General features: G+C 39.7%; 1 protein-coding gene across 4 annotated transcripts in view; it reads right to left on the bottom strand.

Moving 5' to 3' along the window:
• The window catches only part of NSMAF (neutral sphingomyelinase activation associated factor), a 62265-nt gene that overhangs the window by 26955 nt on the left and 8702 nt on the right, over positions 1 to 26608 (bottom strand). For all 4 annotated transcript variants that reach the window (XM_068525402.1, XM_068525401.1, XM_068525400.1 and 1 more), the window contains exons 2-9: positions 18155 to 18244; positions 15198 to 15276; positions 15035 to 15102; positions 14919 to 14955; positions 9204 to 9254; positions 6274 to 6345; positions 5932 to 5979; positions 5775 to 5827 (exon numbers count right to left, since the gene is read on the bottom strand). In XM_068525402.1, coding sequence (XP_068381503.1) covers positions 5775 to 5827; positions 5932 to 5979; positions 6274 to 6345; positions 9204 to 9254; positions 14919 to 14955; positions 15035 to 15102; positions 15198 to 15276; positions 18155 to 18244 — 498 coding nt within the window. The remainder of the gene's footprint in view (positions 1 to 5774; positions 5828 to 5931; positions 5980 to 6273; positions 6346 to 9203; positions 9255 to 14918; positions 14956 to 15034; positions 15103 to 15197; positions 15277 to 18154; positions 18245 to 26608) is intronic.

A 26608-nucleotide genomic window follows, 5' to 3' on the forward strand; every position in this document is an offset into this window, starting at 1 on the left:
ACCTATAAGTGCATGTATCTCAATTCTCGGGATTGGGAGTTTGGGACTGACATGTACACACTGCTACATTTAAAAGAGATAACCAACAAGAACCTACTGTAAAAAAAAATAAAAGTAAAAAAAAATTCTTTAAAAACCTAAAATAAGAACACCATATCATGGGTTTTATAGTATATGTAGAAATTTAATATAAAACCACAGATCACAAAGGGCAGGAGGGGTTATGTGGAAACACACTGCTCTAAGGCTCTTGAACGACCCGTAAAGGAGTGTAATATACTCTTACCTGAAGGTACACTATGTACAAGGTGCATATCGTGAGCTCCGGAGTGACCACTAAGAATGACACCAAGCACTACAGCTAAAAAGTAGAATACTTAAAAATACCAGATTTACTGAAAAGAAGGCAAGAAAGGAGGATCAGAGAAACAAAGAACAAATGAAATGCTAGGAAACAAATACTAAGACAGTGGGTTTAAAAACCAACTTTATCCAGAATTACATAATTATAAGTGAATTAAACAATCCAATTAACAAGCAGAGACTTTTGGACTGTATAAAAAGACTCAACTATATAAAGTGTGTTTTTCGGAAACGGAATAAGACACAGACAAGTTAAAAGTAAAAAGGATAGAAAAAGATACAGCATGCAATCACAACATGTAAGAAAACTGGTGTCTTATAAATGTATGCAAACCTAATAACAGAGTCTGCCAGTACACAAGGCATAAATTGACAGAAATACAGGGGAAAATAAACAATTCCACAATCATCACTGGTAATTTTAACACCCTTCTCTCAGTAACTGACAGAGCAAGTCAACAAAAAGTCAGTAAAGTACAGATGATCTGAACAACCATCAGCCAACTGGCCCTAAATGACGTGTACAGAGCACTATACTCCACAACTTCAGAGCACACGTTCCTTTCACAGGCCTGGGAAACCTCTGTCAGGACAGACTGTACGCAAAGCCATACAACAGATCTCAACAAACTTCCGAAGACTGAACCAGGACTTCCCTAGTGGCGCAGTGGTTAAGAATCCGCCTGCCAATGCAGGGGACACGGGTTCGAGCCCTGGTCCGGGAAGATCCCACATGCCACAGAGCAACTCTGCCCGTGCGCCACAACTACTGAGCCTGTGCTCTAGAGCCTGTGAGCCACAACTACTGAGCCTGTGCTCTAGAGCCCGCGAGCCACAACTACTGAAGCCCGTGCACCTAGAGCCCGTGCTCTGTGACAAGAGAAGCCACCACAATGAGAAGCCCGCGCACCGCAACAAAGAGTAGACCCCGCTCGCCGCAACTAGAGAAAGCCTGTGTGCAGCAACGAACACCCAACGCAGCCAAAAATAAATAAATAAAATAAAAAAAAAGACTGAGCCATATACTCTCTGAACCAAGAGAGTATTAGATTAGAAATCAGTAACAATACAACAGTAACAAGATCCCCAAATACACAGAAGATAAACAACATACTTCTAAATAACCCAAAGAAAAAACCCAATGGGTCAAAGAAGAAATGACAAAGGAAATTATGAAATTATTTCATAAGAATGATAATAAAAACATATCAAAATCTGAGGGATGCAGCTGAGCAGTGCTTAGAGGTAAATTTATGTTCTAGTCCTACTTATAAAAGAAGGTCTAAAATCAGTGATCTAAACTTTGTAGGAAGCTGGAAAGAGAACAAGTTAAACCCAAAGTAAGCTGAAGGAAGGAAATCATAAGCGTGGAACTCAATTTTATATAAAATGATTTTTATATAAAAATAGAGAAAAATCAATAAAGTCAAAAGTTGGATCTTTAAAAAGGTTAATAAAATTGGCAAACCTCTGGCAATACTGATAAAGAAAAAACATAAAGCATCAACGTAAGGAACAAAAGAGGGACCATAACTGCAGATCCTACTGACGTTCAGAGGACATTAACAACTTGATGCCAGCATCTGACAACTTGGATGAACTGGACAAAGGTTTTGAAAAATGCAGCTTGCCAAAATAGACACAAGAAGAAACAGACAACCTAACTAGTCCTATGTGTCAAGCAAATAGATTGACCAAGTAAGAACACTTCAGGCCTACATGGCTTCACCAGTAAATGTGTTTAAAAATTTAAGCAAGAAATACAATCCTACACAAACTCTTTCGGGAAACAGAAGATAAAGGGACGTTTCTAAACTCATGTTATGTGGCTAGCATAACCCTGACGGCAAAACCTCACAAATACACTAGGATTTACAGAGCAATATCCATAAACAGAGATGCAAAAATCCTTTACAAAATACTAGCAAAGCAAATCCAGCAATATGTAAAAAGAACAATACATCATAAGCAAGTTGGATTTATCCCATGAATACAAGGTTGTTTTAACACTGAAAAAACAACATAATTCACAATATTAACAGAATTAAAGAAAAAAAAGATCATCTCAATAAATGCACAAAAAGTACTTAACAAAATTCTAAACCTATTTTTGAAAATACTCTCAGCAAACCAGCAATAAAAAGAAACTTCCTCACTCTGATAAAGGGCATCTATGAAAAACCTACAAGCTGGCATCATTCTTTAATGGTGAAACATTAAACCCTTTTCCTGTAAGATCAAGAACAAGGCAAGAATGTCTGCTCCCACTGCGTCTATTAATCAAACTGTGCAGTGAGGCAAGAAGTAGAAATAAAAGCCACAAGTATTTCTGTGAAACTGTCATTATTCACAGATTAAATAATTACGGATATAGAAAACTCTATGGAAATCTACAAAACAATCTGCTAGGACTAATGAGTAAATTCTGAATTTGGAAAAGTCACAGGATACAAGGTCATTGTTTCTAAAAAAACAAAAAAATAAAAAACAACAACAAAAAACTACTTCTATATACCAGTAACAAATAATTGGAAAATAAAATTTCAATAGCATCAAAAAAATAAAAAATCTAGGATTACAGCCAACAAATCTAGGATTACAGCATCCACACCCACTAAACATATAATAACGGGGGAACTGGATGAGGGGAAAAGAACTCTTTGCACTGTCTTTACATCTTTTCTTTAAATCTAAATTAGTCCAAAGTATTTTAACGAGGACATTTTGGGGTACAAATGGGGAAACCTGAATATGGAGCTATAAATTACCCGGCATACAGAATATTGCTACTTGAGTGTTATAACAGTATGGAGGAAAGTCAGAGAACTTTCTTGTGAGAGATACATGTTGAAGTAGTTACGGGGGAAGTGTCAGGAAGTCTTGCAGTGTCATTTCAAATGGTTCAGGGAAAAGTTGTATGCATATATTTTATATGTATCACACAAACGTACATACATATGCACATCAGCTATACATGTATACATACATATAACATATATATAGACATATATGCATTATTTAAACATGTACACACACACACACACACAAACACACACACACACACACACACACAGCAAGCAGGACCATGAGCATGTAAGAACCGAAGCAAATTCAGCAAAATGTTGACAAATTAACGCTTGGTGACTCATAGGGTATCTGTGTTCACTATATTATCTTTCAACTTGTGAGGACTTGAACTTTTTCAGAATGAACAATAGGGAAGAATAAATATAGTTTCAATAAAAAAGCATTTCCTTGGAAGTATGATGAAAATTTATCTCAGCAAAAATTTACCTTCTTTCTTTTAGAGGAAGTATACAATCCTGAAATATCTCACTTCACGCTGCAAAAAAGTCTTCCTCAAATTCTTCAGCCTAACGCTTTGGAGACTGGATAAATCAAAAGTTTCACAGTGAACCATTTTTAAAATTAATGTCATGCTGAAGCCCAGGATTAAAGTCTAAATTGCTACTTAGAAAAATTACGCATTCTAAGTAGGTCAAAAGAAACTAATTGTTATTACTCCTTTTCCTTCCTAAGATGGAAGCTATTCTTTCCTCCCAACATTTAACTAATATATCCTACAAGTACAAAAATGAAAAGAAAATTAATGCTATATAGGTGAAACAGAAAAAGAAGTAAACAAACATAAACACAGAAAACACGTTATTGGCCAGATGGCTTTTCTGGCAAATTCTTTAACATTTTAAAATGTAGTGTAAGGGTCACAAATCTCACAAATGTAGCAATAAAACAGAATATTACAAACGAATCTCATTTATACACAAACTTCTAGCAAAAGCCTAGCACATAATAATCCATAAATGAATCTATTCAACCAATACTTTCTACTTTGTCCTAGGCCTGAGGATTCCAAATACAAAAATCTAAAAATAAATATTAAAATAAAAATGATATCTAGTGACTAGAGACTGAAACAATCGCTACATAAGATTTTGTACATATTAGAGAATCTATATGTAAAGTTAATGGAATGGATCACAATGTTTAGCAGGGTTGCTGAAGACAAAACGAATACACAAAAATCTACTACATTCTAAGTATCAACAATAAAATGAAACATTTTAGGATATCATTTACAACACCATCAAAAATACGAAGTACTTGGAATAAATCTAGCACAAGAGAAGAAAGAAGTTTATAAAGAGACATCATAAAGAAGACTTAAATAAATGGAAAGATTCACTGCAATCACAGTCAAAATCCCAGCAGGCTTTTCCTTTATGAAACTTGACAAGCTGATTCTAAATTTATACAGAAGTGCGTAAGACCAAGAACAGTGAAGACATAAGTTAAGAAGGGAAATATGGTGCAGGACCCTGCACTGCCTGATATTAAGAGTTGTTCTAAAGCTACAGTAATTCATACAGTGGTACTGCAGATGGAGATACAGACAAATAGCCCAAATCTACTTAATAGAAGGAAATCTACTTAAAATAAGGCAAGAAACAAATAAGAGAACAGGTTAATATAAAAGTATACTTACTTGCAGAAAATATATTGGATACTTAGAAAAGCCAAAAAAGCCCCAAAACAAACAAACAAAAAACCCAACACACACCAAAACCAAAAACCGAAACAAAACTCCATTAGATCAGTCAGAATGCGGTCTCTAGGTCCCTGCAGGACACCTTAGGAAGGTACCTAACACAGCCTGACGGGACGGGAAAGACTTTCCAGAACAACTGCCAGCTCAGCTGAAATGAGAAGGGTAAGGAAGAGTTGGGCAGGTGCAGAAGAGGCAGGAGGCTGAGTGTTCTGAGCAGAGGCTCAGAGGCAGGAGGCCGTAAGGCACCTCGGGAATCGCACAGAACGCAGAGATCCAGAGCAGAGCACTCAAGAGCCACCGGCGGCCGGACCAGTTAACAAAGGCTAAACCAGAGCGCCCCGTGTGCAGGTGAGGTTAAGACTTTACCCTGAAGGCAATGGAAGTCTGGAAGAGTTTCAAACAGACAAGTGATGTAAAGAAATAAGTTCTTTAGAAAGAATGTATTTTAAAAGTACATTCGACACAGTGAGGAAAACGGGATTGGAGCAGGGAAGGCTGGAGTTAGGGACAAGCTAAACGCTGTCACTGTGATCTTAGTGGCAGGGGCTGGCGGCCTGAACGGAGGCACTAACATGTGAAAAGACAGAAGCTCGTAGACCGGGAAGATGGTGGAGAGCGTCTGGCACCAGGCCTTTCTGACGGACAGGTGTCAGCTGGGAGAAGCGGCAAGGAGGCCCCTGGCGCTGCTCTGGCACTGATGCCGGGGCCATTCCCCCGAACAAGCAGGCTTGGGGTGAGGCAGGTGGTAACACCCACTATCGGTTCTGGACACACTGAATGAGGCACGAGGTGACGATGCCACTGCCTTCGTCATCAGGAAACAAAATCATTGAAAACTTACCTGTTTTTGTCAAATGATGTCCTAGCCAAACGGGACTGCAAAATGGCTGTAATCTTTAAAACAGAATCATTTAAAAAGTACGGATATAAGGATTTATAAGTGACATATCAATACACGTTCATTCACGATAAAGACACAGATCTTTAGAAACTCTTACCATAGCGGTTTGGTCCCCAAGTTTGTCCAGACAGGATGCTCTGTGAAGCTACGATTATATAAATATACATGAATTTATTTTTTCTCTCAGATGCTTTGAAGATACTTCCTTAGAAACAAACACAACCACCATTCTGTTACTTAGTAACGGGTAAGAATGACTCTGATATATCTATGGCTTCTTCCTAATGTATAGTTTTCAAGTTCAACATATTCAAGTAAATCTGTTTCAGATTTATAAAAAAAGGTTATGGTTTTGGTAAGACACATGAGTATGAAATTCTGTAAAATAAAATTTATGCCTCAGTTTGCCAGTGAATGTCTGAGAAAAGCCCTGGCTTACCTGAAGCAATGTCTCCACGACATCTTCCACCTTCCCTGAAACATCCAACTCGAAGACATATTCCATTGTGCCCTGGAAAAGAGGGAGACCAAGCACGTCAGGACCCATCACTTTAAGACATTTGCAGCCCCCTGCTGACCTGTGCAGGGACCTGCCTGGCGTGTCCTCCCGCAGCCCGCACGGAATGAGGGCCCCGGGGGAGCAGTCTGTTAGGTTTACTGCTATATTTACTATTTCCTTCCTTCTGCTAATCTTGGGCTCAGTTTGCTCGTCTTTTTCTGGTTCCTTGAGGTGTATAGTTAGGTTTTTTAATTTGAGATCTTTAAGGTAAGCGTTTAACACTAAACTTCCCTCCTAGGACCGCTTTTGCTGCATCTTTTCAGTTTTGGTATGTTCTGTTTTCGTTTTGATCATCTTGAGGTTTTTTGGGTTTTGTTCTTTTACTTCTTTATTGGATTATAATTGCTTTACAATGTTGTGTTAGTTTCGACTGTACAACAAGGTGAATCAGCTACATGTATACCTCTATCCCCTCCCTCTTGAGTCTAATTTCTCCTTTTTATTTCTTTGAGCCATTGGCTGTTCAAGAGTGTTAATTTCCACATCCATGTGCGTTTTCCTGCTGCTATGGATTTCTGGTTTCACTCCTCGGTGGTTGTAATCTTAGATTTGCTGACTTGTTTCGTGACCTGACACGCGACCTGTCCTGGAGAAGGTCCCGTGTGCACGTGAGAAGAGTGTGTGTCCTGCCACTGTTGGGCAGGATGTTGTGTATGTGTCTGTGAGGGCCATCTGGTTAGAGGGCTGGTCGAGTCCTCCGTTTCCTGAGTGACCTTCTGTCTGCATCATCTACCCGTTACTGAAGGTGGGGCACGGATGGAAGTTTCCTCTGTCCTGTGCTGCCGTCAGTCTCTCCTTTCAGTCCTGTCAGTGCTGGCTTCACACACTCAGGTGCTCTGAGGCTGGGTGTGCAAGTGCTGTGACGGTTAATTTTATGTGTCACAAGCTGCACTCTTCTCTCTCCCGAGGGTGAGTCTGCTGGGCTGTATCTGCCTGTGTCGCTGGTGCAGGGTCCCCCGGAGCAGCTGCACAATGCCCAGCTCTTTCCTGTTTTCAGGGGTCCCCAGGCACCTAGAGCATTAGGGGTCCTGTCAGAGGTCCAGGACAGGTGAGACAGAAGCCAGACCCTCAGGCAGCTGCCCCCAAAAGCCAGAACATTGGACCTACGGTCCCGTCTTGTCTTTCCCTCCCCAGGGAGAAGATGGGAGCTGGGAGTCCCCTCCAATCACGTGGCACAGTGCCGGGGGAGGGACTATGGTGAAAGGATGCTACAATGTTCCCACAGCTTCAGTGTGGCTCATTTCATGCTCACCTGGGGCGCAGGGCACCCTTAACTGGTTTCTGGATTTCTCACAAAGGGAACTGAGTCAGTCTCTCTGTAAGAGGAACAAGGGTCTGGGGCTTCCTAGTCTACCAAGTCTCATCATCATTGTCGAAGTCACAACCCCGCCCCTTTAAACCTGAGAATCCTTTGGTGTCCTAATTCACAAGAGCTTTTCTTTGCTTCAGAAAACCTTACTCATTTCCTTTTGTGTAACTTTTCAGCAGCTTTGCACTTCAGGCGGGTGTCCGGAGAGCCTCTGCAGGGAGAGCACACCAGGCAGCGGTTCTCAACTCGGGGGGCGGGGGGCGTTCCACCACCCCTGCGGGGCACTTGGCAGTGTGTGGTGCCACACAACAAAGGGGGGCAGTGCAGAGGGGGCACTCTGTGGGTGGGAACAGCCTGTCATATAAGGGACAGCCCCTCACAATGAAGAACCGTCCTTCCCAAGGTGCCAATAGCACCGCCTGTGAGTGACGAGATCTCCGTATTCTCCGTTTCTGAGTGACTGGCGCATGCAGATGTTTCTTGTACATAAAACTCAGAGGGGGCTGCACGTGGCTGGCGCGTCCCCCCCAAGCTGCTGCTGAGAACCCGCAGGCTGGCCTGTGGCCGGAACCGCCATGCAGCCTGTCGGACGTCTGCTCAGAGAGGGTGGCTCTTCCTAATTCAGAGGTGTCGTTTAGAGCACTAGTCCCATCTCTAGGTCTCGTAAAAACTCTCCTGCTAGGAGTTATCGCTTTACTGCACACTAAGCTGCAGCATAAAGCATTAATTAAAGCACAGAGTGGTTGGATGTAACGTCTAGTTACAAGTCCTGTGTTCACGGCCCCTCAGAGCTTCTACCCAATCAGCAGCATTTATAAATTATTACTGAGCTCTTAAATAAGGGTAATTTTATAGCCTATAAGTATTTCTCAACCATTTAAAAGAAGTTCTCAGTGATATCCAGTAAATAATCTTTTAAATGATGCATATTCTGATTTCAACTTTTAACCTAATAATTTAAGTTTTTCCCCTAATAGACACACCTATTTTGAAGTTAAAAAGTTAAGAAATCTCTTGGACTAAAGTCTGTCATTCCCTTGGGTAATTCTGTTATAACCGCTAGGTAACAAGCTTTCAAATACCCATTATATTGCGTTAAAGAAGTTAACAGAGGGCTTCCCTGGTGACGCAGCGGTTGAGAGTCTGCCTGCCAATGCAGGGGACACGGGTTCGAGCCCTGGTCCGGGAAGATCCCACATGCCACGGAGCAGCTGGGCCCGTGAGCCACAATTACTGAGCCTGCGCGTCTGGAGCCTGTGCTCCGCAACAAGAGAGGCTGCGATAGTGACAGGCCCGCGCACCGCGATGAGGAATGGCCCCCGCTTGCCGCAACTGGAGGAAGCCCTCGCACAGAAACGAAGACCCAACACAGCCATAAGTAAATAAATAAATAAATAAAAATAAAATTAAAAAAAAAAAAAAGAAGTTAACAGAGACACAGAATCTTATTGCTCAAAATCACTATGTAAATTGCTGGGGATAAATGAAAAGCTTTACTTACCCTTTCTATTTTATATGGTGCAACAATGTTGTGTTCTTTAATGAAATATACCTGAGAAAGACAAATCAATACTTGTAAAATAATTAAACACTATCATAGTAATGAGTTACTGTTAATTAGGATGTTATGAATCAAATTTAAATCATTGTTACATAATCTGTTTCCAAAAGCACTTGCATTAATATTAGTATGGCTTTAAAGTTCTGATGTTAAAATAACAAACATTAAATTAAAAACAGATTCATCAAGGCAACAAGGTAGCAACCACTGCTGGATAAATACAATGTCTAAGATGTCTTATGAATGTCATCACTTGTACCCAGTAACCAGACAAGTGAAGGAAGCTAATCTAAGGCTGATTTTCTAAGAAATGAGTAAAACAAAGTCACTGTGGTATGAAATCCATTCATCAACATAAAGAAAACTCTCTTCTCTAGACAGACAGACACACACACACACACACACACACACACACACACACACACTCACTCCTCTTTATTCTATCAGCAAAAGAATATTTGGAAGCAAAACTCTAAAAGCCTAAAGAACCATAACATATTTCTGAAACACTGTGACCTGGTAAGTAATCAAAAAACACAAAACTTGTGTTTATTTGGTTGTGTGCTTAACCCAGGAAGCTTAATACTTGAAAGAGTAGCTTATATCTAGTCACGCCTTGATGTAAAGCTGATTTTGAGTTTATTTGATACGAGACCTCTTATACAAACTATTGAAAGGAGGTGGAAGGATTTGGGGGCTTTATTCCTAAGTTTATTAAAATTATACTAAAATGTATGTTTTTATAATGGAAACCATACTTTCAACTGAAAAAGTACCTACTCCTTTCAAGATATGGACTTTCTAGAATAAAGCGACAGTGTAGAACGATACTCTAGAAATAATGAGAACACAGGCGTGGACCAGAATCGTCAATAGTGGGGTTCCTTCCCCAGACAGATGGCCATAACTGCTTTCATATCTGCCAGTCACAACAACATGAGGTCAAAGACAGCCTCTGAATTGTTTTCTTCCCTAAAATTATTAGAATCATGGAAGGCAGACTTAGAAAATCACCTAATCTGACATCTCCCAGGCTTCATAAAATAATTTTCAATATGCATTAAAAAGAGCCATGAACAAGAGGGCTGAGTGACCCAAAAACCACCAGAGGCTCTCTGCTCCCGACCATTCACCCCTTGAGAATCTCAACGCTTCGCGTCCAGTCCTAGCGTAAAGAAATCTCTGCATCTTTGTTTCCCACAGCTTCTCCCATGCTTGCTCGATCACAGAATGATCCTTTTCTTTGAACACTTCAAGGAGCTGGGGCTCCGCAGAGAGTGGAGCCAGCGCTGACCTCCTCTACCCTTTCATTTTCAAGGTGAGGAAGGTGAGATTCACAGCAAAGAGGCAGTGGTAATGAGCTCTACTCCTCTCTCATCTGTAAGTTTCTAAAGATCTACAGATGAATTAAGTACAGCTAACCCTTGAACAACATGGGTTTGAACTGCATGGGTCCACTTACATGTGGATTGTTTTCAGTAAATATATTGGAAAAGTTTGTGGAGATTTGGGACGATTTGAAAGAAGATGAACTGTGTAGCCTAGAAATATCAGAAAAATTAAGAAATTGTTATGTCATGAGTGCATAAGATATATGTAGATACTAGTCTATCATATCATTTACAACCATAAAACACACAGAAATCTATTATAAAAAGTTAAAACTTATCAAAACTTATGCACACGCTAACAGACCGTACATGGATGGCACCAATCTTAGTCGAGAGAAATGTAAATAACTGTAAAGATGCAGTATGAAATCACAGCTGCATACGTTCACCGTAGTTCACACTGTACCACGGTCATAACTTCATTGCCGCCTCCCGTGATACTGCGCTGAGGTCAAGTGTTGAGAGTAACCTCAGAAGGCTGCGGGATGCTATTCATCTCCACGTAAGCAGCGGTGAATTGGGCATCGCAGTAAAAAGTGATCCCTCCTGGTTCCTGTGCATTTTTCATCATGTTTAGTATAAGATCGTCAACCTGGAATAACACCATGCGACCCACACGAAGTGCCACTAGTGATGCTGGCAGTGCTCCCGAGAAGCAAAGTCATGACGTTACGAGAAAAAGTTGAATTACTTGACATGTGTACCACTGATTGAGGTGAGGTCAGCAGCTGCGGTTGCCAACATTTCAAGATAAATGAATCCAGTGTAAACACCATTGTAAAAAGGAAAAGGAAATTCATGAAGCCATCAGGCAGCTACCCAGCAGGCGGGAGAACCTGGCACTTTTCGTGAACTGCCTTTTTATCACGTATTGAAAATGCAGCTTTTATGTGGGTGCAGGGTGGCTGCGTGATGACTAACATGAAGTCATCATATGACAACTTAAAGCAAAAGGAAGGTGAAGGATCTAAAGCTGGAAAACTTAATGTCAGCAAAGGATGGTTTGGTAATTTTGGAAAGAGATTTCGCTTTGAAAATGTCAAGATAACAGGAGAAGCAGCTTCTGCCAACCAGGAGGCAGCAGACGAGCTCCCAGACACCATTAAGAAAATCACTGAGGAGAAAGGATATCTGCCTGATCAGGTCTGAACGCAGACGAAAGTGCCCTCTTCTGGGAAAAAAAGAAAAAAAATCCACAAAGGACGTTCATTACTAAGGAAGAGACGAGAGGACCAGGATCTAAGGCAGGAAGGGATAGGCTAATTCTGCTGTTTTGTGCAAATGCAATGGGGTCGGTGACTAGGACCGCCCTGATCTGTAAAGCTGCTGACCCCCAGCCTTCAAGGGAAGAGGGAACCCCGGCTGCCAGTCTTCTGGTTGGACAACAAGAAGGTCTGGACAACAAGAACCCTTTTTCTGGATTGGTCCCATCGATGCTTTGTCCCTGAAGTCAGGAAGTATTCTGCCAGTACGGGACTGCCCTTTAACGTTCTTTTAACTGGACAATACCCCTGGCCACCTAGAGCCCCATGAGTTCAACACCAAAGGTGTCAAAGTGGTCTACTTGCCCCCAAACCCAGCATCTCTAACTCAGCCTCTAGATCGGGGTCCTAAGAACCTTTAAGGCTTATTACGTATGGTACTCTGTGCAAAGGACTGTCAACGCTGTGGAAGAGAACATCATGAGAGTCTGGAAGGATTACACCATTGAAGATGCCATGGTTGTTATAGAAAAAGCCATGAAAGCCATCAAGCCAAAAACAATACATTCCTGCTGGAGAGAACTGTGTCCAGGTGCTGTGCATGACTTTACAGGATTTACAAGAGAGCCTATCAAGGAAATCATGAATCAGATTATGGATATGGCAAAAAAAGGTAGGGGGTTGAAACGTTTCAAGATATGGATCTTGGAGAAATTCAAGAACTAATGGACCCCACACCCGAGGAATTAACAGAAGACGACCAGATGGAGATGAGAGCTTCCAAACCAGCTCCAGATGATGAGGAAGAAGATGTAGAAGAAGCAGTGCCAGGAAACAAACTGACACGAGACCACCTAGCAGAAGTCTCTGATTTTTGAGACTGCTTTTTGACTTCTTTTATGACATGGACCCTTCTATGACACAGGCACTGAAACTAAAGCAAACGGTGGAAGAAGGATCGGTACCATATAGCAACATTTTTAGAGAAATAAAAAAGCAGAAAAGTCAACCGGAAATCATGATGTATTTCCATAAAGTTAAACTGAATGTGTCTGCCTCTCCTGCCCCGCCCCCGTCCCCCCTCCCTCTCTGCCACCTGAGACAGCAAGACCAACCCCCCCCTCCTCGTCCTGCTCAACGTGAAGACAGACGACAGGAATGAAGACCTCTGTGAGGCTCCACTTCCACTAATGACTAGTAAACAGTCATCCTGCTGTGCAGTTAATAAACTCACCTGTTGTGTGTGTGTGTGTGTCTTCATGTGAGCATCTAATAACCACATGGAAGAAGCATAGGATACATTTCTGTGTTCATCACTGTCATCACCACCTAAGTATTCACAGTGTAGAACATCGTGTGCGAGACTTGTACTGAAGTGGACAGCCTATCCTTGCATAGGCATAAGGGGAGTGATTTTAATATAAGATTAATCATGTGTTAGTTTTCTGGTTTCATAACTTTGCTTTCAAAGAATTACATTACTGTTCAGATGTCTCTTTCTCTATCATCTCTATCATCACGGGTTTTTAAAAAAAAAAATGTAACCATGTTTGGCGCTTCCCTGGTGGCGCAGTGGTTAAGAATCCGCCTGCCAATGCAGGGGACACGGGTTCGAGCCCTGGTCTGGGAAGATCCCACGTGCCGCAGAGCAACTAAGCCCGTGCGCCACAACTACTGAGCCTGTGTTCTAAAGCCCGCGAGCCACAACTACTGAGCCCGTGAGCCACAATTACTGAAGCCCGCGCGCCTAGAGCCCATGCTCTGCAACAAGAGAAGCCACCGCAACGAGAAGCCCACACACCTCAATGAAGAGTAGCCCCCGCTCACCGCAACTAGAGAAAGCCCGCGCGCAGCAACAAAGACCCAACACAGCCAAAAATAAATAAATAAAATAAATTTTTTTAAAAAATTTGAAAAATAAAATGTAACCACGTTTCCCATACTGAATTATGAATCTGATACAACACTGTATGCCATAACACTTTTATAATGATTCACTCAATAGTGTACAGGCTGGGCTACTGGGAAGCAATCGTATTGATGACACAGGCTACGATAAAGCAATCATCTTGCTGCTTCTTCATTATCAGTGCATGAATCATACTTGTGAATAACACATTTCTTTTTCACATTATCTTTTCATTTTTGATGTCTAATGTTAGTAACGCATCTAACATCTACAGTGTTTTGTATCACATTAAGACAATATTGATGTAGGTACTGACAGACATGATTCATCTTATAAACAGATGACAAACTTACAGTATGGATAACTACAGTACAAACTGCAAATGCATTTTCTCTTCCTTATGATTTTCTTAATAACATTTTCTTCTCTCTAACTTATTGTATTGTAAGAATACAGTATATAATACATATACAAAATATGTGTTATCAACTGTCTATGTCATCAGTAAGGCAACAGTAGGCTATTCGTAGTAAGTTTGGGGGGAGTCAAAAGTTATATATATATTTCCACCTGTGTGTGTGTGGGCGCGGGGGTCAGTGCCCCAAACTCCCACTTTGTTCAAGGGTCAGTTGTGTATGACAGGAGAAAAAACGTGTAACTTATCTCCGTATTGCCAGTGTTCACACAGTACTGGGTGCACAAATCTATACTGAGTAAATGTGAAATGAAGAAAAGGTCATGACCCCAAGCATTATACTATAATTAGACAAGGCTATACGTCCTGAGCTGTGGCCTTGGTTGTCACCATGAGTCCCTCTGAGCTCACTGAAGCGGGGGGCGCCGGCCTCCCACCTTCCAGCTGCAGTCCTTTATCTCAACCCACACAGCCTGCAAGCACCACACGCTTAATGAACATTAAGGAGCTCATCAGGGATCACATCTTTTAAAACATATAGTTCTCAATGACTAAATTTAAAAGAATTTAAACATCATTTCCTGTGGTCTTCATTTGAGATTTCTACAAATAATTTCGTTGTGCTTAAAAAAAAAAAAAGTGTATATATATATGTATATATATACACACACACACATGTATTTATTCATTTAAATGTTCATTCAGGTTAGGAAAAAATGTTTACTAGGTGCTTCTTACCTGACTGAAAATGAGTGAGATCCCCCTGGATATTGCCCTAAAATGCAGATAAAAGTTATTAAATATATGTAATTTTTTGGTAGAAGTAAAATTACACAGTTGTGACAATGACGTACTTTGCGAAGTGTCTATTGGCTCCATTTTCTCCATGTTTTCCTATTTTTATACAATCTCTCAAAGGAATCTGGATAAAATTGAGAGAAATATTATAAAAAGAAGCCAAGGTAAAATATATACCAAAAATAGGACTGTTTCTGTTCACATTTAAAATGCATTTACCTTAATGATGGGCTGGGATATTGCATCCGGTTCAAAAATAACTGATTTTGAACATATTTTTAAGGAGCCTCTGATTTTCCTAGAGATGAAAGTACAAAAGGTTATTATTAATGAACGTAACAAAAGTCACAAAAGAATCATAATACATTTTAACTAGAATGTAGATGACTAAAGTACCAACTAATAAAAGATCAACAAAGAGAAGAGTATGAAAGGGTGGAAAATATAGGAAAAATATTTTCTTCATCTCCCACTCCCTAGAAGTTAAAGAATCTGCATGTGTTGTAACACGGTCTCACTGGCTGAGCGCTGTCGCATGTATTTTATTCACATTACTTCATCTGGTCCTCACAGCTACTGTGAAAGGGAAACAGTATTCTGATCCTTAAGAAACGCTGATTCCATCCTGTCTGTGGTAAATTCTTTTGACTTTTAAATTTCCTATATCTTAAAGAACTATTCAGAAAGCAATACTAAGTATCTAACGTTGATTAGGTAGGGGATTTTTTTTTTTCTTATTTATAATCATGCAAGAATAACAAGAGTTTGAATTTAGAACACAAAATGCTTTTACTGGTGATTCTGGGGTACATAGGAATTCTGCGAAAAACTGGTTCTATGATAATAAGCAATTTTAAAGACTATCTGCCTACTACTATAATATCAAATAAATCAGTTATTGGCTTCACCATTTTCTTCCTTTCTTGGGACATTTATTTCTTGGGACAATGAATTTTGGGAAAAAGCCTGCCTGAGCATGTTAGAGGCCAATGTGCCTCACTTGCCTGAAGCCAATAAAAATCTACACACTTGATTGTCTTTTATTGACTAGATGACTTTTATCAATTGATCAAACCAAGGCAATAACTTATTATGTAATCAAAACACAGGTTAAGAAATGCTGGAACATCATCTTATAAAAAAAATCACCTTAAGATTAGTTTCCAAGAGTGCATTTCATCTACAAGTGAAGCTCTAAGGATCTTATGTTTTTTAAAATCACTTGTATGACATCTGGACTTTTTCTCCGGTCATTCCTCAGTGTCCTAGTGAACGCTTCTTACTCTGGCCATTCCAGGGTCTCTTAACTGAAGCAATTATTTTACTTATACTCTAGAAAGACCAACCTGCTCTTCCTGCTTCTGTACCCACCCCCCACCCCCACGCCCCCCTCGGCCAAGTCAATTCTTCTTCTATCAAAGAAATCTCCCATCCTTCCTGGCTTACAAATACGCCAATGGCGTTCTAACCCACAGGATAAAGTCCCATCACAATCTGAGAAAGGCCTACCTCTGTGTACGTAGATAATATGTACCCAGTGAACAAGAAGGCTCTTCATGCTGAAGGTCATGATTTAGCCTGCAATTCTTCTTCCTCAAAAGCTCTTTTAAATTTTGATTTTGTATCATTTCTTTCCATGCTGTTATCTGCATTTACTTTCCTAACACCCTAAATTCCCTAATAATAACTTAAGAAAAGTACTTTTATGGTAATTGCTAAACAAATACAAATAGAATAGAAAATTCCCAAGTATCAATCACCTAGTTTCTGTACTTGTTAACATGCAGTCATTCTTGTTTTGTGTACAACACCCCAGAACCCTGCTGGATTTTAGATAAATTCCCAGACATCCTATACTTCATTTATATATACTTTAACATGAATCTCTGACGATAAGCTCTTTCAATACATGACCTATCATTGTCGCACCTAAAAAAATTAATACTTCCTTAATGTCATCAAGGATACAGCCAGGATTCAAATTTTTCTATTTCATAAGTGTGTTCTTATAGTTAGTTTGTTCAAATTGGAACACAAAGTCCATATTACATTTAGTTGACATGTCTCTTAATATCTCTTAATCTAAGGCAACTTTCATTTTCCCGCATTACGAACTTTGCTAAACGCATCTCTGTGGTTTTCCTCTATCCCATTTCCTTTATATAATTGGTAAGATTAAAAGACTTGACCAGCTGGGGTTTGATTTTCTGGTAAGGGTTCGTCAGAGGCAGTGCACATGTACTTCCCTCATATTAGGAGGCCGCAGTGGGTTCAGGTAATGCCTATCTTGATACGTGCATTAAAAAGTTTCTCAGCAGCTTTTCATCTGCTGGTTTAGCAGCCACTGAAGATTCTGTCTACATCGGGGGGTTGGCAAACTTCTTCTATAAAGAGCCAGATAGTAAATATTTTCGACTTTGCAGGCCATTTGGTCTCTGTCACCATTCAGTTCTACTTCCGTGTTGCAGGAAAGCAACCACACACAATATGTAAACAAGTGGGTGTTCCAATAAAACTTTATTTACAAAAACAAGTAGCAGGCCAGATCTGACCACAGTCTGTCGACCCCTGATATAGATCCATTATTCACTAGGGGTTGAAATTTTTAACATTCCCTCTGTGTTATTATCTAGAATTCATCAACAAAGAACAGCTTTAATTATCTGTGATTTGGTTACCCTAAAGTACAATTTGTACAAGGAAAGCAGGAAAAATGCTTGATTCTTTACCTGTATCAAGTTTTAGAAAAATGAGTTGGTGTCCTAGTATTCTTCAGAGGTAACTGATATACATATATATACACACACACATATATGAAATAATATATTTATATTACATATACGTCATTATGAACTCATGGATTTGAGCCCTTCTGATACATTTCAATCCACTGCCCTCAGTATTCTTTTTTGGTGTTCAATCTGTCCCATTTTTTGCCCAGCTCTTCAGGGTGGCCTTGTGCCCTTTTAATTCACATGCAGTCATTTTTGATACCTTCCTTACTTTCCAGTCTGACAAGATGGTCCAGGCTCACCTCCCACATTTCCTCCCCTGATTTAGACTCAGACACTTCTCCAAAGAGCCCTCGTTCCTTTTAGTGGACAGTAGCATTCAGAGTAGCTCACTGCTACTGTGTTCTAACTAGGCCTTTTCAGAGATCCAAAAATCTTCCTTACCTTTCATTCTGACTGCCCTTGTGCTGAATATGATTAGCTGTATGCTGTTCAAAGTAGTACTCCTCCAAGTTAAGCAGGAGCAAGGAAAATCTAAATTTGGGAAAAAGAAAAAAAACCCGCATGTTTATTTTATTTTTTTCTTTAAGTATAAGAAAGCAGAATATTTCAAGCATGTGTTCCCAAAGTGCTTTTCCATCCATTACATCAACAAACACTTATTAAGTGTATATTATATGCCAGGCCCTCTTCTCTATCAAGACAGACCTGCCCAGCTATGCCAAAAATAAAATAAATAAAATTGTTTACCAGGTGGATTTATTATTCCTTTACAGAAACTCCAAATTTCATGAAATAAAACCATGTGTAAAACAGATAGCTGGTGGGAACCTGCTCTGTGATGACCTAGATGGGTGGGATGGGGGTGGGTGGGAGGGAGGTCCAAGAGGGAGGGGATGTATGTATACACACAGCTGATTCACTTCACTGTACAGCAGAAACTAACACACCATTGTAAAGCAATTATACTCCAATAAAACAACAACAACAACAAAACTTACTGTTGCCCGAACAGAGCTCGGAGCTTTCCCACCTACAGAGTGTTCATCCTTTGTTCCCCATGACTACACACGAGGCTTCCCCACCCCCTCTTCCCCACCACACACCATTCTCCACTGTCATGGCTCGTGGGTGGGTGAGTTTCTCTTGCTACTCCCACAAAACCAGTGCCTCTGAGAGGCAGATCTTTAGATATTCCTGTTATAACCAATCTAAGGCTTTGTACACAACAGGTATTTAATAGATAAAACAAGTAAGCTGAACCAAATGGGAATGAAAATCAGTTCTTTTTAAAGCTTTAAGTACTTTAAACTTTTAAAAACAAAATAAAGTAACAGAAAAAGTATTAATTTAGTTGCATGGCCACAGAAACAAATATATGGCAAAGAACTGAAAACAACTGTTTTGTTTGTTTTGTGGTAAGGACCAGGAAACATCAAAGGCATCCAGAGTTACGGGGAGAAGTTTTCATGAAAAATGTGGTACTTGAGATGCGTCTTCAAGTTCCGGTGTCTTAGAGGAAGACATCTAGATTAAATACAGCAGAATAAACATAAATGTTTATTTCTGCTCCCTCTGGAAAAACATTACAATATGAACAAAAATATTTTTTAAATAGTAACCCCCCCCCAAAAAAATAGTAAAACCCACAGACTAAAGGAAATTGGAGAGACATAAAAGCAGATGAGAGATACCAATAAATTTGTGAGACACAGAAAGCAGATGGGAGGAATCAGCAGTGATCAGAAGCCAGAAGAGCAGATGCCTCCAGAAAAGGTACCAACCAGGAGAAAACCAAAAGTTCTACAACTGCAGGTATCAGGTACCAAGAAGGTAGGGATGAAGCCTAGGGGGATGGCTGAAAGTCCAAATGAGGCCAGCAGCCAAGATTCCTCCCCTGATGGTTCTCCCTACACATGGTTTTTCAATACCAAAATTAAACAAGAGACTCCAAACTAGGCATCAAGCACAGTGGAGAGCAGCACTACTGCATGAAAAGATAGTGATTAAACAGAAAGCAGGAAGACATATAACACTCCAAGCAGCAGACTGTGGGTTATTTTTGGAAAAAACTAAATAGCCCTAGAGAAAAGACCTATGGATACTAACATTTCAAAGAACCTTCTACAACATCATCCCACACTGAAGCCCAACAGAAAAGGCCTACCCACAGTGACACAGAATTACATGCTTCACCCTTAAATATGAATGGACACCCCAAGATCACCAGCCTCTAATGTGAAAGAACTAGACCAAACAAGCAGAAGAACACAGCTTGAAAGACTAGAGACAATGAACAGAAGAAAAGGTCAAAAGACTATAATTAATATCCTTACAAAGAAGAAATTATATCCATGAAACAAGATACTGCTTGCTTTAAAACAAACTGAACCAACAGAAAAATAACTCATAAATTAAAAATGATGACAGCGGGAACTAGCTTTACCATCAAAACAGGCAATTTTTATTGGCCTGTTCTACATTTTAAAATCCATGAACAAGAATTAATCATAGGCTAAACTGCCAGAGCTCAGTGTAAAATGCTCACTATTAATACTTATTCTGAATTTCAGTGCAACCACAAAAGTTCAGATTGGTAGGAGCGTCCTTTGATGCCCGAGATAATTTCCAAGAAGGTATAAATCAGAGAGATACTAAGTACCTTGGCCCTTACTTTTAGCTTGTATATTAATAAGTTGAAACCTTTTGCTTGGGCTGGAGCTATGCAACCCTCTCTCCTCCTTCTTCCTCTCCCCACTCCTCCTCTTAGAGAGAGGGTAAAATAAGTATTCGTCAATAAGACAATGGCATAATTTTGTTGCTATAAAAATAGCCTTCATAGACAACCAGCTCTTCCATATAATTTTTAAGATATAATCCTATTTTTAATACTGTTAAAATGTCCATACCAGCCAAAGCCATCTACAGATCCAATGTAATCCCTACCAAAATCTCAACGGCATTTACTGCAGAAATAGAAAAAAAAAAAATCCTAAAATTCATACAGAATCAGAAAGTCAAAACAATCAAGAATGAAAAACAAAGCTGGAAGCCTCACAGTTCCTATATCAAAAGATATTACAAAGCTACAGTATTAAAACAGTGTGGTACTGGCATAAAGACAGACATATAGACCAAAGGAACAGAATGGAGAGCTCAGAACTAAACTCTCATAACTCTGGATCTTTTTGACAAGAGATTCAAAGCCACACAATGGGGAAAGGACAGTCTCTTCAACAAATGATGTTAGGAAATCTGGATATTCACATGCAAAAGAATGATGCTGAACCCTTCATACTATATATAAAAATTAACTCACAATGGACTAAAGACCTAATTTTAAGACCAGAAACTATAAAACTCCCAGAAGAAAACATAAGGTGAAAGCTTCATGTCACTGGATTTGGCAATGATTTCTTGGATACGACACCAAAAGCACAGGCAACAAAAGCAAAAATAGATAAATGTGACTACATCAGATTTAAAAACTTCTATGCAGCAAAGAAAACAGTCAACAAACTGAGAAGGCAACCTATAAAACTGAAGAAAATATTTGCAAACCATATCTGATAAGGATTTAATATCTAGAATATATAAAGGACTCCTACAACTACTCAAAAACAACAAAAATTAACCCAATTAAAAAATGGGCAAATGACTTGAATAGGCACTTCTCCAGAGAAGAAGACATGCACATGGCCAGAAAGTGTATGAAAAAGACACTGAACATCACTAATCATCAGGAAAATGCAAATCAAAACCTCATACACTATTAAAAAAATAACAAACATTGGCGAGGATGTGAAGAAATTGCAGGTGGAACTGTAAAATGATGCAGCTGCTATGGAAAACAGTACAGAGGTGCCTCAAAAAATTAAGAATAGAACTACCATATTCAGGTTCCCTCCGGTAGGCCTATGACCTCTATCCTCCATCATAGCCTCATGGATTCACATATCTCTCATTACCTGCTTCTTTAGCTATTCTTTTTAGCCCTTTCAAGTCACCTAATTGCTCCAGCAACCAGGACATTTTTATTGACTCTTGTTCATTAAAAGGCTTGGCTTCCAATGCTCCATGCCTAGAGCCAGAATCAAAACTACAATGAGGTATCACCTCACACCAGTCAGAGTGGCCATCATCATGAAGTCCACAAACAATAAATACTGGAAGAGGGTGTAGAGAAAAGGGAACCCTCCTACACTGTTGGTGAGAATGTAAACTGGTATAGCCACTATGGAAAACAGTATGGAGGTTCCCTAAAAAAACTAAAAATAGAACTACCATATGATCCAGCAATCCCACTCCTGGGCATATATCCGGATAAAACCATAATTTGTTGTTTTTCTTTTTTTTTAAATAAATAAATTTATTTATTTATTTATTTATTTTTGGCTGCACTGGGTCTTTGTTGTTGTGCACGGGCTTTCTCTAGTTGCGGCGAGCGGGGGCTACTCTTCATTGCGGCACGCAGGCTTACTGCGGTGGCTTCTCTTGTTGCAGAGCAAGGGCTCTAGGCTCACGGGCTTCAGTAGTTGTGGCACGTGGGCTCAGTAGTTGTGGCTCGTGGGCTCTAGAGCACGGGCTCAGTAGTTGTGGCACACGGGCTTAGTTGCTCCGCGGCATGTGGGATCTTCCCGGACCAGGCATCAAACCTGTGTCCCCTGCATTGGCAGGTGGATTCTTAACTGCTGCACCACCAGGGAAGTCCCAAAAACCATAATTTGAAAAGATACATACAACCCCAATGTTCACTGCAGCACTATTTACAATAGCCAAGACATGGAAGCAATCTAAATGTCCATCGACAGAGGAATGGATAAATATGATGAGGTACATATGTACAATGGAATGTTACTCGGCCATAAAAAAGAATGAAATAATGTCATTTGCAGCAACATGGATGGACCCAGAGATTATCATACTCAGTGAAGTAAGTCAGAGAAAGACATATCATATATCACTCATATGTGGAATCTAATTTTAAAAAATGATATAAATGAATTTATTTACAAAACATAAACAGACTCACAGATTTTGAAAACAACCTTACCAAAGGGGAAAAGGTTGTGGGGGAGGGATAAATCAGGAGCTTGGGATTAACATATACACACTACTATACAGAAAATAGATAACCAACAAGCAACTACTATACAGCACAGGGAACTCTACTCAATATTCCGTAATAACCTATATGGGAAAAGAATCTGAAAAGGAATGAATATATCTTTATGTATAACTGAATCACTTAGCTGTACACCTGAAACTAATACAACATTGTAAATCAACTATACTCCAACAAAATTTTGAAAATAAAATAAAAATAGAAGGCACTTCCCTGGTGATCCGGTAGTTAAAACTCCGCTTTCCAAATGCAGGGGGGCCGGGTTCGATCCCTTGTCAGGGAACTAGATCCCGCATGCCACAACTAAAGATCCTGCATGCCACAACGAAGACCCAGTGCAGCCAAATAAATAAATATTTTTAGAAATAAATAAATAAATAAAAGTAGAACTACCATGTGACCCAAAAGTCCCACTTACAAATATATATCCAAAAGAACTGAAAACATACTATCAAAGAGATGTTTGCATATCCATGTTCACGGCAGCATCATTCACAGTAGCCAAGAGGTAGAAGCAACTTCAATGTGCGCTGATGGATAGATGGATAAAGAAAATGTGGCATATACACAGAATGGAATATGAGCCTTAAAAAAAGAAGGAAAACCTGTCACATGCTACAACACACATGAACCTTGAAGGCATTACTCTAGGTGAAGTAGGTCAGTCACAAAAAGACAAACACCACATCATTCCACTTACATGAAGTATCTAAAGTAGTTAAACTCTTACTAAGAGAAAAGAGAATGGTGGTTGCCAGGAGCTGGGGGGAGGCAGAAAGGCGAGTTGTTCAGTGGGGACAGAGGTTCAGTTTTGCAAGATGAAAAGGTTCTAGAGATCTGTCTGTCGCACAACAATGTGAACATACGTAACACTACTGTACTGTGACTTAAAAATGGCTAAAATAGTAAATCTTAGGTGTGTGTGTTTTTAAGTTTCTTTTTGGATTTTTAAAAATTTTATTTAAGTATCTTATGTGTTTTTTATGCCAATAAAAATATAATCACATCAGCTATTGTACGACCAAAGTCATTATTTTGGTAAATGAATTATATCCCCCGTAATTTACCAATATGCCTATTTTGTAAGTAATGTAAAACACATGATAAAGGGATATAACCAAATCATATTATTCAAAGCCAAAGGATTAAGAAACTTTTCTGAGTTTATTTTTTTCTTTTTACTTAAGTATTCAGTTATACCTGCTTGAAAATTTTTGTATGTAAAAGGCATTACAGTAAAGTGTCATGGTGTTCTGAACAATGATTTTCAAAGTGCATTCCATGGAGTAAAAAGGTTCCAAGCTTTAAAAACAAATAAAAATAAAAACACTTTTATAATTTTATGATCTCCCTCATTAGTGGTGTATCAGACTGTAAATTATCTCTTTAGGAGATTCGGGGCCCTGCTCCTGGGTATTTCTTAGTTTACTCCATCTTTACAGAGGTGTAGTGACCTTTTCTTTAGATAAACTGACTCATTCCGCAATTTAACTTTCCTGAAAAAGATGCTGTCCCATCCTCACGTCACCTAAATTGCAAAGCATACTGTTCAACACTTAACCAACAACGTAAAACGAGTTCACTCCAGGCAGCCCTCAGAGTTAACCCTGCATTCACGGCTACCCAACAATTACTCAACAGCCTGTTGATAAACAGTATTTATAATGGAGCCAGAAGATTTTGCTAGTCAATCATTTCTCCAGTTGGAGATGTAAAAGCACAGATGTAGCTTCACTGTGCTGAGGAGGATTGTGAGACCACAGGAAGTGCCAGGACACCTTAGTGACATGTGCACGGCGGCAGAAAGGGCCCGAGTGGCCTGTATCTGCATCTCTCCTCTGAACACCCCACTATCCTTGGATTAAGCTAGACTGTAGGGTCCCCACTACCTAGAGAGCTGGTTGAACTAAACTGGGCATTTTTGGTAAGCTTCTTAAAATGGCCTCTGAAACAAGGAATGAATTAAGAAAACGTTTAAGAGACAAGAACACTGTCCTGTGACCCACTGTTAGAAATGTGCCCCCAAGAATACATTTGACAGCAACCTCTGAATAGTCAAACAAACCTTACCTAACTATACGAACATCAATTTCTCCTTTCTCAATTCTGCTAGTAAGACATCACAAAACCAAACCTTATTCTCTGCCAGAGTTCAGCTGAACTAAATCTACTGCATTTTCCTGACCTACCAGTCAGAACTCTGTCAAAAAAGATCAGATTAGCATGAGATGCCTTCATACTGAATTCATGCTGGAGACGGATGACAACTTCCTCTTCTAGCCGTTTATAAAAATCTGTCTGATCTAGAATTAGCACTAAACCTACTTATGCACATATGCTCTTTCTGCACCTTTCCAAGTTCCTACATCATGGAAACATGCTGTGGTTCCAAACTCAAACTCTCCCAGGGGTTTACACCAGGAGACCTAGGCACATGGGTGCCCTCTGCATCTTTACCCATCTTCTGAAAGTCTAGCCTGTCACTTTCAGCCTGATGGTATTATTAATAGAATACAAAATAAGAGCCACTTCCTCTGTCATGAGTAATATTTTACACTGCTGGGCTGGGCCTAGGCAGGAGCCTAGTTTTACACACAACTTCAGGAGACTTAAAAAATATATATATATATATTTTAATCTGTAGCATCGTTTAAAGCCAGCACTCCTCTGGGGCTTTAACTTTCTTGATGCTAATTTATAGGACTGTGACATCCTCTTAATCTGTCCTTGGTTGTTGCCCTTCTTGCTTTATATATTTTTTTAAAAAAATTGTAAGCTCGGAGGAACACTACGTGTACCACCATTCTATGTTTATTTGCTTGTCTGATTTTTTGTAACTCTTCACCAAAGACCATTTGGATTGGACGTTCTGAATTATATTTCTGACAGTTTGACAAACTTCCTAGGTCAATATCCTTTTCAGAACTGTCCAGTAATGATCCTGTTTTTTTCCCCTTCCTTGAAACTTACAATATCTACCTTCTGAAAAATTTAGTTTCTATGCATGTCAGAATCCTTCTTAATCCCCCTGGGCTTCAACAATAAATAACTTGATACGACTGCCTTTTCTGACGGTTTCTGTCATTGCTACGTGGTTAATTACTCTTTAATATTCAGAATTTTGAAAAGTTCTCAAGTTCTCTGCCTTAAAATAATTTAAAACTTCAACAAGGGAAGGCAAGGAACGGGAATTAGATCTCATCAAGCTGTGGCTAGGTAAGGGCTCTCATTTTCTGTGTTGCCACTTCCTGTTTTCAATCTCCATCAGGTACACATCCACCATTTTTTTCCACCCACTTAGGTGGCCTGTAACAAATGAACACAACTATGTTATCTCTGTTCCTCTTTCCAGTAAGTCCTCTGGGTTTTTCCGTGTGGTTCATGGACTCCCCCTGCAGACGCAGATCTTCTTGGCCTTCAGAGCCCACTGCCTCACCTCCTAATGGGTCTCCCCTTTCTGAATAGGTCTACAGCTTTTTAGCGCTCGATTCTGATCTTGAGTCCCATCCCATCAAGCTTCAGTGACACCTAAACACATATTAATCCCCTTTTGTAATAAAACTTGACTCATGTTATTATCCATGTTCTATGCATTTTTGCAAAGAGACATCTGAGTGATAAAATATTATTTCTAGTCCCTGAACCAATTGTTTCCTCATGTAAATTACTGGCCCTTCCCCCCCGGAGTAGCATTTCGTGCCCGCTGTCCCCCAGTGTAACCAATTTCACTATTTCATCTGGCCTTCTGATCCCTTCCCTTGGGAGTAAGTTTA

The sequence above is a fragment of the Eschrichtius robustus genome, chromosome 17 (genome assembly GCF_028021215.1).
Source record: "Eschrichtius robustus isolate mEscRob2 chromosome 17, mEscRob2.pri, whole genome shotgun sequence".
In the NCBI taxonomy this organism is placed as follows: Eukaryota; Metazoa; Chordata; class Mammalia; order Artiodactyla; family Eschrichtiidae; genus Eschrichtius; species Eschrichtius robustus.